At 43.8% G+C, this 12,676-nt stretch overlaps 1 protein-coding gene across 1 annotated transcript in view; it reads left to right on the top strand.

The window, feature by feature from the left end:
- Nucleotides 1-12,676, top strand: part of DNMT1 (DNA methyltransferase 1) — a 56,272-nt gene that overhangs the window by 27,243 nt on the left and 16,353 nt on the right. The window contains exons 17-19 of the mRNA XM_083482432.1: nt 8,036-8,183; nt 10,824-10,939; nt 11,610-11,814. Coding sequence (XP_083338558.1) covers nt 8,036-8,183; nt 10,824-10,939; nt 11,610-11,814 — 469 coding nt within the window. The remainder of the gene's footprint in view (nt 1-8,035; nt 8,184-10,823; nt 10,940-11,609; nt 11,815-12,676) is intronic.

Raw genomic sequence — 12,676 nt, 5'->3', positions numbered from 1 at the left:
TGCCAGACAAATCTAGAAATGTCTCTCTGCCACTTCTTGAAACAGTCCATTTTGTCCAAGATTTGCAATGATTGAAACAAAAATAACATTCTTGGCAATACATTCATCTTTATAGCAGCAGTTCGACCTAACAAGGAAAGCTTCAAGTTTGACCATATCTCTAAGTCCTTTTTCACTTCTGACCAACATTTCTCATAGTTGTCTTTAAAGAGGTTTAAGTTCTTAGCGGTCATATTAACCCCCAGGTATTTTACTTTCTTAACCAGTGTTAAACCTGTCTCCTTCTGAAACCTCTCTTTCTCAATCGGTGTTAAATTTTTCTCAAGCACCTTAGTTTTTAACTTGTTCAACTTAAATCCTGCCACATGACCAAATTCCTGAATCAATTCTAATACTCTTTTAGTACTAGATTCTGGCTCCTGTAACGTCAATACTAAATCATCTGCAAAAGCTTTCAATTTGTACTGTTTAGCTCTGACCTGTATACCTTTAATCAAACGGTCCCTTCTGATCATGTTTAGCAGAACCTCCAGGACCGAAATAAAGAGCAATGGGGAAATTGGGCAGCCTTGTCGTGTCCCTTTCTCTATCTTAAATTCCTCTGTCAACACATTGTTAACTATTAGTTTAGCCTTTTGTTCTGAATAAATTGCACTTATACCATTTTCAAACCTTTGACCAACCCCCATCCCCTGAAGATTTTTCTTCATGAAACTCCAATAAATATTGTCAAAGGCTTTCTCCGCATCTACAAAAATTAAAACAGCTTTAGTATTAATATTCACTTGCAGCTTCTCTAAAATGTTAATTATATTTCTCGTGTTGTCAGACAAGTGTCTGCCCAGGAGAAAGCCAGCTTGGTCTTTGTGTATCTCCTCTACTAAAACTTTTTTCAATCTTTTAGCCAATATATCTGCAAAAATTTTGTAATCCACATTAAGCAGGGATATGGGGCGGTAATTCTTAAGTTGTGTCTTTTCAGACTCATTTTTCGGTATTAGTGTAATATAAGCTTCCTTCCACGACTCTGGCGCTTTTCCCCCCTCCAAAATTTCATTACAAACCTCCTTTAGTGGTTGAATTATCCAATCCTTCAAAGACCTATAATATTTTGAGGTTAAGCCATCTGGCCCTGGAGATTTGCCCAACTGCATGTTCTGAATGGCACCTTCCACCTCCTGTTCTGTTATTTTGTAGTTCAACATTACCTTATTTTCTTGATAAAAAATTCCTTCCAGTAGCACCTTAAAGACCAACTAAGTTAGTTCTTGGTATGAGCTTTCGTGTGCATGCACACTTCTTCAGATACACTGAAATAGAAGTTGCCAGATCCTTCTATATAGTGAGAAGGTGGGGAGGGGTGTTACTCAGAAGGATGGTGGGAATGGGAGATAGGCAGATAGCTGGGAGAGCCTGTTGACGACTCTTAACGACTGTAATAGGTCTTACAGGAAAAGGCAAGGGGTGGGAAGGTGAGAAATGGTTTAGTTATGTATAGTGAGATAAGAATCCAATGTCTTTGTTAAGCCCAGGTCTTTTCATGGTTTTAAGTTTGGTAATGAGTTGTAATTCAGCAGCTTCTCTTTCCAGTCTATTTCTGAAATTCCTTTGTAGTAAAACAGCTACTTTGAGATCTTGTATAGAATGCCCTGGGAGATTGAAGTGTTCTCCTACTGGTTTCTCTGTTCTGTGATTCTTGATGTCAGATTTATGTCCGTTTATTCTTTGGCGTAAGGTTTGGCCTGTTTGTCCAATATAGAGAGCTGAAGGACACTGTTGGCATTTGATGGCATACACAATGTTAGACGATGAGCAATTAAATAGTCCCGAGATGGTATGTGTGATGTTGTTGGGGCCAGTAATGGTGTTGTCCGGGTGTATGTGGCAGCAAAGTTGGCATCTGGGTTTATTGCAGGCTCTGGTGCCAGTGTCTGTGTTAAGTCTGGTTGTAGTATTATTGTGGGTTAGGAGTTGTTTAAGATTGGGTGGCTGTCTGTAGGCAATGAAAGGTCTTCCTCCCAGAGCTTGAGAAAGAGAACTGTCATTGTCCAGGAGAGGTTGTAGATCTCTGATGATGCGTTGTACTGTTTTAACTTGGGAGCTGTATGTGATGACTAGAGGTGTTCTGTTATTTTCTTTTTTGGGTCTGTCTTGCAGCAAGTTCTCTCTGGGTATCAGTCTGGCTCTGTTGATCTGTTGTCTAACTTCATCTGCTGGGTATTTTAGTTCTGAGAAGGTTTGCTGTAGATCCCTTAGGTGAGAGTCTCTGTCTGTAGAATTGGAACAGATGCGGCTGTAACGTAGTGCCTGGCTATATACAATGGACTGTTTGGTATGTTTGGGATGGTAGCTAGAGGCATGTAGATATGTTTGTCGGTCAGTTGGTTTGCGGTATAAGGTGGTGTCTATGCGCCCATCCTGTATTTTTATAGTAGTGTCCAAAAAATGTATTTCTTGCATAGATTGATTCATTGTAAGGTTGATTGTGGGGTGAAAATCATTAAATTTCTGGTGAAAGGTGTCCAGGGTCTGTTGACCATGTGTCCAGATGATAAAAATATCATCAATGTATCGCAGGTACAAGAGAGGTTTGAGTGGGTAGGAGTTCAGGAAACGTTGTTCTAAATCTGCCATGAAGATGTTGGCATACTGTGGGGCCATGCGGGTGCCCATTGCTGTGCCGCTGATCTGAAGAAACAGGTCATCACCGAATTTGAAGTTGTTGTGGGTAAGGACAAATCGGCAGAGTTTGGTGGCAAGGTCCGCTGTGGTTTTATCTGATATGGTGTTCCTTATGGCTTGTAAACCATCGTTGTGTGGGATGTTGGTGTACAGAGATTCCACATCCATAGTAGCTAGTATAGTGTTGTTGGGAAGATTATTTAAAGATTGTATTTTCCTCAGAAAATCTGTGGTGTCACGTACATAGCTGGGAGCATTGATGGCATATGGTTTCAGAACAGAGTCCATATAACCGGAGACACCATATAACCGGTGTCTCCGGTTATATGGACTCTGTTCTGAAACCATATGCCATCAATGCTCCCAGCTATGTACGTGACACCACAGATTTTCTGAGGAAAATACAATCTTTAAATAATCTTCCCAACAACACTATACTAGCTACTATGGATGTGGAATCTCTGTACACCAACATCCCACACAACGATGGTTTACAAGCCATAAGGAACACCATATCAGATAAAACCACAGCGGACCTTGCCACCAAACTCTGCCGATTTGTCCTTACCCACAACAACTTCAAATTCGGTGATGACCTGTTTCTTCAGATCAGCGGCACAGCAATGGGCACCCGCATGGCCCCACAGTATGCCAACATCTTCATGGCAGATTTAGAACAACGTTTCCTGAACTCCTACCCACTCAAACCTCTCTTGTACCTGCGATACATTGATGATATTTTTATCATCTGGACACATGGTCAACAGACCCTGGACACCTTTCACCAGAAATTTAATGATTTTCACCCCACAATCAACCTTACAATGAATCAATCTATGCAAGAAATACATTTTTTGGACACTACTATAAAAATACAGGATGGGCGCATAGACACCACCTTATACCGCAAACCAACTGACCGACAAACATATCTACATGCCTCTAGCTACCATCCCAAACATACCAAACAGTCCATTGTATATAGCCAGGCACTACGTTACAGCCGCATCTGTTCCAATTCTACAGACAGAGACTCTCACCTAAGGGATCTACAGCAAACCTTCTCAGAACTAAAATACCCAGCAGATGAAGTTAGACAACAGATCAACAGAGCCAGACTGATACCCAGAGAGAACTTGCTGCAAGACAGACCCAAAAAAGAAAATAACAGAACACCTCTAGTCATCACATACAGCTCCCAAGTTAAAACAGTACAACGCATCATCAGAGATCTACAACCTCTCCTGGACAATGACAGTTCTCTTTCTCAAGCTCTGGGAGGAAGACCTTTCATTGCCTACAGACAGCCACCCAATCTTAAACAACTCCTAACCCACAATAATACTACAACCAGACTTAACACAGACACTGGCACCAGAGCCTGCAATAAACCCAGATGCCAACTTTGCTGCCACATACACCCGGACAACACCATTACTGGCCCCAACAACATCACACATACCATCTCGGGACTATTTAATTGCTCATCGTCTAACATTGTGTATGCCATCAAATGCCAACAGTGTCCTTCAGCTCTCTATATTGGACAAACAGGCCAAACCTTACGCCAAAGAATAAACGGACATAAATCTGACATCAAGAATCACAGAACAGAGAAACCAGTAGGAGAACACTTCAATCTCCCAGGGCATTCTATACAAGATCTCAAAGTAGCTGTTTTACTACAAAGGAATTTCAGAAATAGACTGGAAAGAGAAGCTGCTGAATTACAACTCATTACCAAACTTAAAACCATGAAAAGACCTGGGCTTAACAAAGACATTGGATTCTTATCTCACTATACATAACTAAACCATTTCTCACCTTCCCACCCCTTGCCTTTTCCTGTAAGACCTATTACAGTCGTTAAGAGTCGTCAACAGGCTCTCCCAGCTATCTGCCTATCTCCCATTCCCACCATCCTTCTGAGTAACACCCCTCCCCACCTTCTCACTATATAGAAGGATCTGGCAACTTCTATTTCAGTGTATCTGAAGAAGTGTGCATGCACACGAAAGCTCATACCAAGAACTAACTTAGTTGGTCTTTAAGGTGCTACTGGAAGGAATTTTTTATTTTGACTATGGCAGACCAACACGGCTACCTATCTACTACTTATTTTCTTGAGAGATTTTTTGAAGTCCATTTGTTTTTAAGAATTTGGTCTAAATCAAACTCTTTCTGTGGCCCTTGTGTTTCCTGTAAGCAAATCAAGTCCAATTGTTCTTTTTTTCAATAGATGAAATACTTTTTTACTTTTCTCCGGGGAATTAAATCCATGAATATTCCAACTTAATAGTTGCAGGGACATGGTGTGTTTATTTTGCTTTTCCTCCAACTGCACCAAGTAATTGTTCTTGTTCTGTCGGTGGTATCACCTTCTCTAACTTGTCCAATCCCAAAGGTAGTGGTACTATGTCTTGTAGTCCTGGTTTTAAGGCTCTTGGCTCTTCTTCGGCTTCTTTTTGCAGGTCTTCTCCGTGTTCTTTCAGAATTTTTTCTTTATCTTCCACTGATCTTATTTTAAACTTTTTCCCTTTAAAGGTAAAAGATAGGCCTTGGGGGAATTCCCACCTAAAAATGGTTCTGTTTCCTCTTAACGGGGCCACCAGATCTCCGTAGTTGGACCTGAGATCCAAAAGATGTTTAGGGATGTCCTTAAATATCTCCACTCTTGATTCACTTATTTCCAAGGTCTTCTGGAAGTGCAGACTTAATATTCTGTCTTCCTCTCTTGATCGGAGGGTAATCAAACAGTCTCTCACCCTGTTCTTTCTCCCCCCCTCTTCCAAGTCTGAAAACACTTACTATCTTAAAATCTAACTTGTCAGAGTCTAAGTTCCAAAAGTCTGCAAATTCCTGCGTAAGAAAGTCAATCAGACTATCTTTCTCAAGTTCAGGTACAGCCCTGATCCTTAGATTTGTCTGTTTTTCTTTTAATTCAATCATAGACAGCAATGACTTGTGGTCCTCCAGCTGTCTACATATCGGTGGTATCTTTTCCTCTACAGCCAATGCTTTTTCCTTGGCTTCTTCAGCTGTTTTTCGGTTCAAAGTAGATTCCTGCAGAAGTTTCTCAATAGATTCTGTATTTGAGTTCACCTTCTGCCCTAAGTTATTGATGCTTGACGTGTTTTGATCAATTTTAGTTGTCGCTTCAGCAACTTGTTTGCTTAACTTTTCCAAAGATTCAAAAATTTTATCTAGAGCTGAAGCTAAACCCCCTTCAGATGCCATTCCTTTAGGCGCCACCTGAGCTGGATCTTCCCCTGGTGGGGCAGAGAGGCCAGACGCTGACGGTCTATGCTGCTGCAGTCTAATTTTACCCGATCTTGTTGTTTTTTCCTGAGTCAAGTCTGCCATAACACTTTATCTAAGGATCAAGGTCAATCCCACGGTCTTATAGTGGAAAATGCCCCTTGGCCAATTTGGAGTGGAAAATTCCCTGGCCAATTGTAGCAATTTCAAAGTTCCTCTAGGGGGACACAGTAGCAGTCCAGACTTGTAACAATGAAGTAACTTTTCCAACTTTCAGAAATCCCCCCTTTAACCAAGAAAAGCAACAATTTCAAGTCCGAAGAGACCCTTCAGAGTCAAAGTATCTCTCTTACAGAGTTAACTATCAAAAAGTTGCATTATCCTTTAACAGTGCGATTCACAATACGGCAGTTCCATTGTCCCTTGACAGTCTGTTCCCAGGCATTAAGTGGTGGTCTTTGTTCCCTTTCTATCTTCTTTCTTTGCAGGCAAAAAATACTTCTCCTTCTCCCTCCCCTCTCCTGCACCTCAGGGAGGGAGTTCTTTTTTAATTGATGTTAAGATTTAAGTCTTTTTCACCACGATTTTCAAGGTCTTCTTAGCTTAGACAGTCTTCGCTTTGATCTATTTACAGAAAAACGGAAGGCGGACTTCCTGTTTACGCCTTCCCGCCTCAGTGCCAAATTAGTCCTTTTTTCCTTAAATTTCCCAATCTTCAAACTTAACCTACTCACGGGTAGTTGTTTGTTAGCCAAATTGTCACAGGTAAAAGGTCAGCGCTCTCCAGCAACAGCTGCGTGGCTTCACTCCACGGAAGAAGCAGTTGACTCTCAGCACCGCGCCAGACTCCCCGTTTCGCTCCGGAACTTTTTACAGGGTTCCCTTGCAAATTGGGGAGGCGCTAAGGGTGCCCGCCGAGTCCCACGGTCACAGGCTTCACCCGCCTGTGGTTTTCGAAGGGGTCCCCGCTTCGCCGTAGCGGCAAGACCCGATTTCCGCGGAGCTACTCCCTCTAAGCTAGAGGGAATCCGCCATTGCCAATGGCGCCGCCTCCGGAAGTCTACCTGGAGCAGCAGAAAACAACCTTTCTCCCTCCTCTATGTGACATCCTTTTATATATTTGAACATGGCTATCATATCACCCCTTAACCTCCTCTTCTCCAGGCTAAACATGCCCAGCTCCCTTAGCCGTTCCTCATAAGGCATCGTTTCCAGGCCTTTGACCATTTTGGTTGCCCTCCTCTGGACACGTTCCAGTTTGTCAGTGTCCTTCTTGAACTGTGGTGCCCAGAACTGGACACAGTACTCCAGGTGAGGTCTGACCAGAGCAGAATACAGTGGCACTATTACTTCCCTTGATCTAGATGCTGTACTCCTATTGATGCAGCTCAGAATTGCATTGGCTTTTTTATCTGCCGCGTCACACTGTTGGCTTATGTCAAGTTTGTGGTCAACCAAGACTCCTAGATCCTTTTCACATGTACTGCTCTCAAGCCAGGTGTCACCCATCTTGTATTTGTGCCTCTCATTTTTTTTGCCCAAGTGCAATACTTTACATTTCTCCCTGTTAAAGTTCACCTTGTTTGTTTTTGCCCAGTTCTCTAATCTGTCAAGGTCGTTTTGAAGTGTGATCCTGTCCTCTGGGGTGTTAGCCACCCCTCCCAGTTTGGTGTCATCTGCAAATTTGATCAGGATGCCCTTGAGTCCATCATCCAAGTCGTTGATAAAGATATTGAATAAGACCGGGCCCAAGATTAATTGCCTTGCTTTCTGTCTCTGAGCAATTGCATTGTTAGTCCCATCTTCAAACTCTTCTCTTCAGCAATAAGGGCTGGATTTAATGCTGCTCAGTGTCAAAGTATTGTAAAGCACTGTAGAAATGAGATGATTCAGGCAAACTAAATTAGCCAGGATTATGTAAAACAAAACATGTTTGTACTGTTGGTATAATATCTCAGTTGAGAAATCTGCTTGCAAAATGAACACATTGCCGAATTGAGGGGTTTGCTGGGAAGGGAGTGTGTGTGCATGTCTGTGCCAAATTAGGCCTCCATTTCTCAGCTGCACATTGTATTTTTTTAAAAAATGGTTTTAGATGTCCCAATCTGGCCGTAAAAGAAGCTGATGAAGATGAGGAAGTGGATGATAACATCCCTGAAGTGCCCTCGCCCAAAAAAATGCTGCAAGGAAGGAAGAAGAAGCAAAGCAAGAGCCGAATTTCCTGGGTTGGAGAGCCTGTCAAGGTATAACGCCTGCACAGGAAAAGGCAGTTCAAGCAGTTGGAAAAGGGATTAGCTTGGTGTCTCACATCCAAGTTTGGGGGGCGGGGATGCAGAGATCCCTTGAGTTCAACCTTTGCATTCTTGTTGTGTATTGCACTTCACTGTGTCATTTGGGGATACCCAGCAGGTTGCACTCCAAATGTTGCAGGACTAAATCTTCCATTATCCCTGACAATAAGCCATGCTAGCTGGGGCTAAAGGGTGATGGACACCCGCAACAGCTGGAGGGTACCATGTTGGCTGCTGTTGTCGTTTAGTCATTTAGTCGTGTCAGACTCTTTGTGACCCCATGGACCAGAGCACGCCAGGCACTCCCGGAGTTTCGTCAAATTCATGTTGCTCGCTTCTATAACACTGTCCAGGCATCTCATCCTCTGTCGTCCCCTTCTCCTTGTGCCCCACATTGGCTAACCCTGGTGTAAAACAATGTTGTGGTACATTGCTAGATGCCCAGTCAGTAGGTGTCCACATTATGGGCCTGATATTCCTGAGTGCCCTATCATTTGTGGTTTAGACACATCTTTTGTCTTTTTTAAAAAATACTTACTACATTTTTTAAATAGAATCATAAAATTAGAGAGTTGGGAGGGATCCCAGGGATCATCTACTCCAACCCCTGCAATGCAGATGCCAGTCAACCTCTGCTTAAAAACCTCCAAGGAAGGAGAGTCCGTTCCACAGTCAAACAGCTCTTACTGTCAGAAAGTTCTTCCTTCCTGATATTTAGCCAGAGTTTCTTTCTTGTAATTTGAAGCCATTGGTTCAAGTCCTACCTTACACAGCAGGAGAAAACAAGCTTGCTCCATCTTCGATGTGATGAATGTCACATGCTTTAGAGATCCTTTAAATATTGGAAAATGCCTAGCATATCTCATCACGGTCTCCAACCAACCAACCCACCCATAACAATCATTCTCTAGACAGTTCAGAAACCAAAAACATTAAAGCACAAACTAATTAAAGGAAGCTGAAACAATTTCTTTTTTGCAACCATGAAAGTTTGAGACATGCTTAGCAGAAAATGAAAAGAAATTAAATCCAAGCTATGCAGAGACCTAAAGAAGGCAGCAGTTCTACACACTGCCAGCCAGATGCTTTGGTTCCTGGTGCAGTTGTGGCCAGGCAACATCCTCTAATCCAGTGGTTACCAATTAGGGGTCCAGGGACCCCTGGGGGTCTATGGAATGCACCCAGCAGGTCCGTGGCCCCATCCCTTGCCTGCCCCCAACTAATTTTTTGTCATTTTTGCATGGTAATATCACAAATTTTATGTTCAGTTTTAGCGCTGTGCGATTTTTCAATATATTGGCCAAAATCAGTTTCGAAATCACACCGTGATGATTTTGACCCAGCAATACACAGTAATATATTGCTCCTTGTACAAGGGAGAGCAGGGCAGCCAATTTCAAGGCACCACCAATTGCACAATGATCTCAGCTGATAACGCTGCTGATCTGAGCTGCCTTTGCTCACACTGAGGGAAAACAGGGCAGCTGATTGCAGGGTGCTGCCTTCTCTTCACGCTGACGGAGAACAGGGCAGCTGGTCACCCTCACTCCAAGGCACCGTGGCACTACCTTCCCCTGGCACTCAGGCAGAGCAGCTTTTCTCAGCAGGAAAGCAGCAGCAGCCACAGTGGGGTTTGATCCACCACCACCCCCTCCCACCCAAACCATGTGGTGGAGGGGACTCCACTTCCTCTCCTTCCCTCACCCATCTGATCCCCACGCCTCATCTCCAATTTCAGACTGTTACGATATTGAAGCAATGCAGCTGCGAGCTGCTGGTAGCTTGAAAACATCACATGATGGAATGTTGGGACTGTTCCGTGGGAAACAGAGGGACAGTCAATTCACAGTGCAGAGGGCACCGGAATTAGCTCAGAGTGTAATATGAGCTGGACAGGAAGTGTTTGTCTCTCTCGACTGCTGGAGTTTGAAGAGAGCAGTCATGTTTTTTGTAACGCTGCAAAGACAGAAATAAAGGCATGTAAATACGTTTCTGTCTATCTCTTTCCCCTGCCGGGGGGGGCAGGAAAAAGAGGGGGGGTGTTCTTCTCATGCTGAGAAGGATCGCCTATCGTGACCTCTGCCTGGATCTTGCCAGGAAAGCAGACAGGGAGGTCAACAGGAGACCAAGCCGGGTGCCTGGGAGAGTTGCCAGTTTCTCCTGATAAAGGCTTGATTCCCGACACAGACATCTTGATATATCAGAATATCATGATGTTTAGCTGCTGATATATCATGATGTTGAAAGCCAGATATTGCTCAGCCCTAGTCTGGTTTTGTATACTGAAAATCCTTTGCTTTTTAGGGAGTACCCCACATTTTGTTCAAAAAATTGCTTTGCAGAGTTAATTTCCATAGAGTTATCAAAATATTCAGAAGTAGGGGGTCCATGGCTTGAAAAATAGGGGGTCCTCAGTAATTAGCTGATTGGGAACCACTGCTCTAATCCCTTCTGCCAAGGCAGAGGGAGCGCTGAGATGTGATGACAGCAAGCAAGGTGGGTGTCAGTGTGCTTATGTAGTCTTCAAGACCCCAGCACTGGTGCTTTTCTCGTCTTGCCGTCTCATTGACACCACCCTCTTTCTGTCTGCAGATTGACGGCAAAAAGGATTTCTACCAGAAGGTGTGCATTGATTCAGAGGCCCTGCAAATTGGTGACTGTGTCTCTGTCAGCCCGGATGACCCCACAAAACCTCTTTACTTGGCAAGGTGTGCTGTCATGTTGGTGGTGTAGGGGCTGGGCTTGGACTCAACCTTCTGTCCTGTCGTGTAACTTGGACAAAGGCTACCCAGAAATTGTATTTAGGGATAGTGGCAAGTTGCTTATTAGGCTGTATACAATATGTATGTATTTTATTACCAAGCATGTTAGAAAGAGAGAAGCCATGGAAGGGGGATTTACTGGTATGAATTATTCTGAGCCCACTGCTGCTTTCTAGAAGGTGGTCTCCCCTGTTCAGTATAGGCTTCTTTTGTAAGCTGTTGCAATGTCCTGGTTAGGGGGCTGAGCTGTGAAGTAGGAAGCCCTAGGTTGAAAGACAGCCTCAGCTGTAAACTTTTGAAGTGGCCCTATGCAGTCTGCTCTCTCCCAGCCTTAGTTCTCCCCCCACCCCCAGTCTTCAGTATAAAGGGGTCCACTGGCCTACTTACAGAGTTCATAAGGATTGCTGATTTTCTTTGGAGCCTTCCTAACCCTTTGACTTGCACAGAGCTATAGGTAAAGTCCTCTTGCCTCCCCACATGTTTTTTGATGCATTCTCAGCTAGGCCACCTTTTCTGGGAGCGCTTCAGACAAAACATCTTTTTTCGAGAAGGGGGGGGGGTTTGATGTCTTTGCCTTGGTTTCCAGTTTGAAGCTCATCTTTGTTCCTTCTCCCAGAGTCACTGCCATGTGGGAAGACGCCAGCACTGGGCCGATGTTCCATGCCCACTGGTTTTGCCGTGGCACTGACACCGTTCTGGGAGCAACCTCTGATCCGCTGGAACTTTTCTTGGTGGACGAGTGCGAAGACATGCAGCTGACTTACATTCACGGCAAAGTCAATGTCCTATACAAGGCTCCCTCAGAGAACTGGTCCCTAGAGGTATGTTGAGGAATTCCACTGCTCTGGCAGCTTAGATGGAAGGGTGGCACCACTGTCTCCCTCTGGAGATGAGGGGCCAGGCTAATATGCTCACACTTCTCCACTATGTCTTGTTCTTATCTTACGCCTGGCTCCAGCTTTTGGGAGGCAGCACTGCAGCGGCCCATGGCAGCTACTTAGGTTGGTCACAGCACCATGCCAGAGCTGCCTTTGCCTGCTCATGAGGAGTAACATAGGAAGAAGTTAGGTAACTGTAAGGGGTGGGGGGTGTATGTGTGTATACGCACACACATACACACACTTTATATTTAGTGGAATTGGTATAATTCTTAATTCTAAAACAGTCCCTAAGCAGTGTATATAAAATAAAACATACATTCAAATTACAGTGGTATGTACCTAAGGTTACATACGCTTCAGTTTATATACACTTCAGGTTACAGACTCCGCTAACCCAGAAATATTACCTCAGGTTAAGAACTTTCCTTCAGGGTGAGAACAGAAATCGTGCTCCGGCGGCGCGGCAGCAGCAGGAGGCCCCATTAGCTAAAGTGGTCTTCAGGTTAAGAATAGTTTCAGGTTAAGAATGGACCTCCGGAACGAATTAAGTACTTAACCTGAGGTACCACTGTATCAGTAAGAATCAGACTTAAATACAAACTAGCCAAAAGAAAATTACAAGATATAAGTAATATCAGCAAGTACAAAATAAGCATTTTAAAAGAAAACCACATGCTAAAATGTCACATTTGCATATCTTCACAGGCTTGTCTAACTAAACACAAAAGGCTTTAGCCGGTGCCAAAAAGAATGCAGCCCAAGTGGCTGCCTAATGTCAAAGGGCAGGGAGTTCAAGGGCATA

Source organism: Podarcis liolepis (assembly GCF_965112155.1).
Source record: "Podarcis liolepis genome assembly, chromosome: 17".
NCBI classification, from domain to species: domain Eukaryota; kingdom Metazoa; phylum Chordata; class Lepidosauria; order Squamata; family Lacertidae; genus Podarcis; species Podarcis liolepis.
This window is presented reverse-complemented; position numbering and strand designations above follow the sequence as displayed.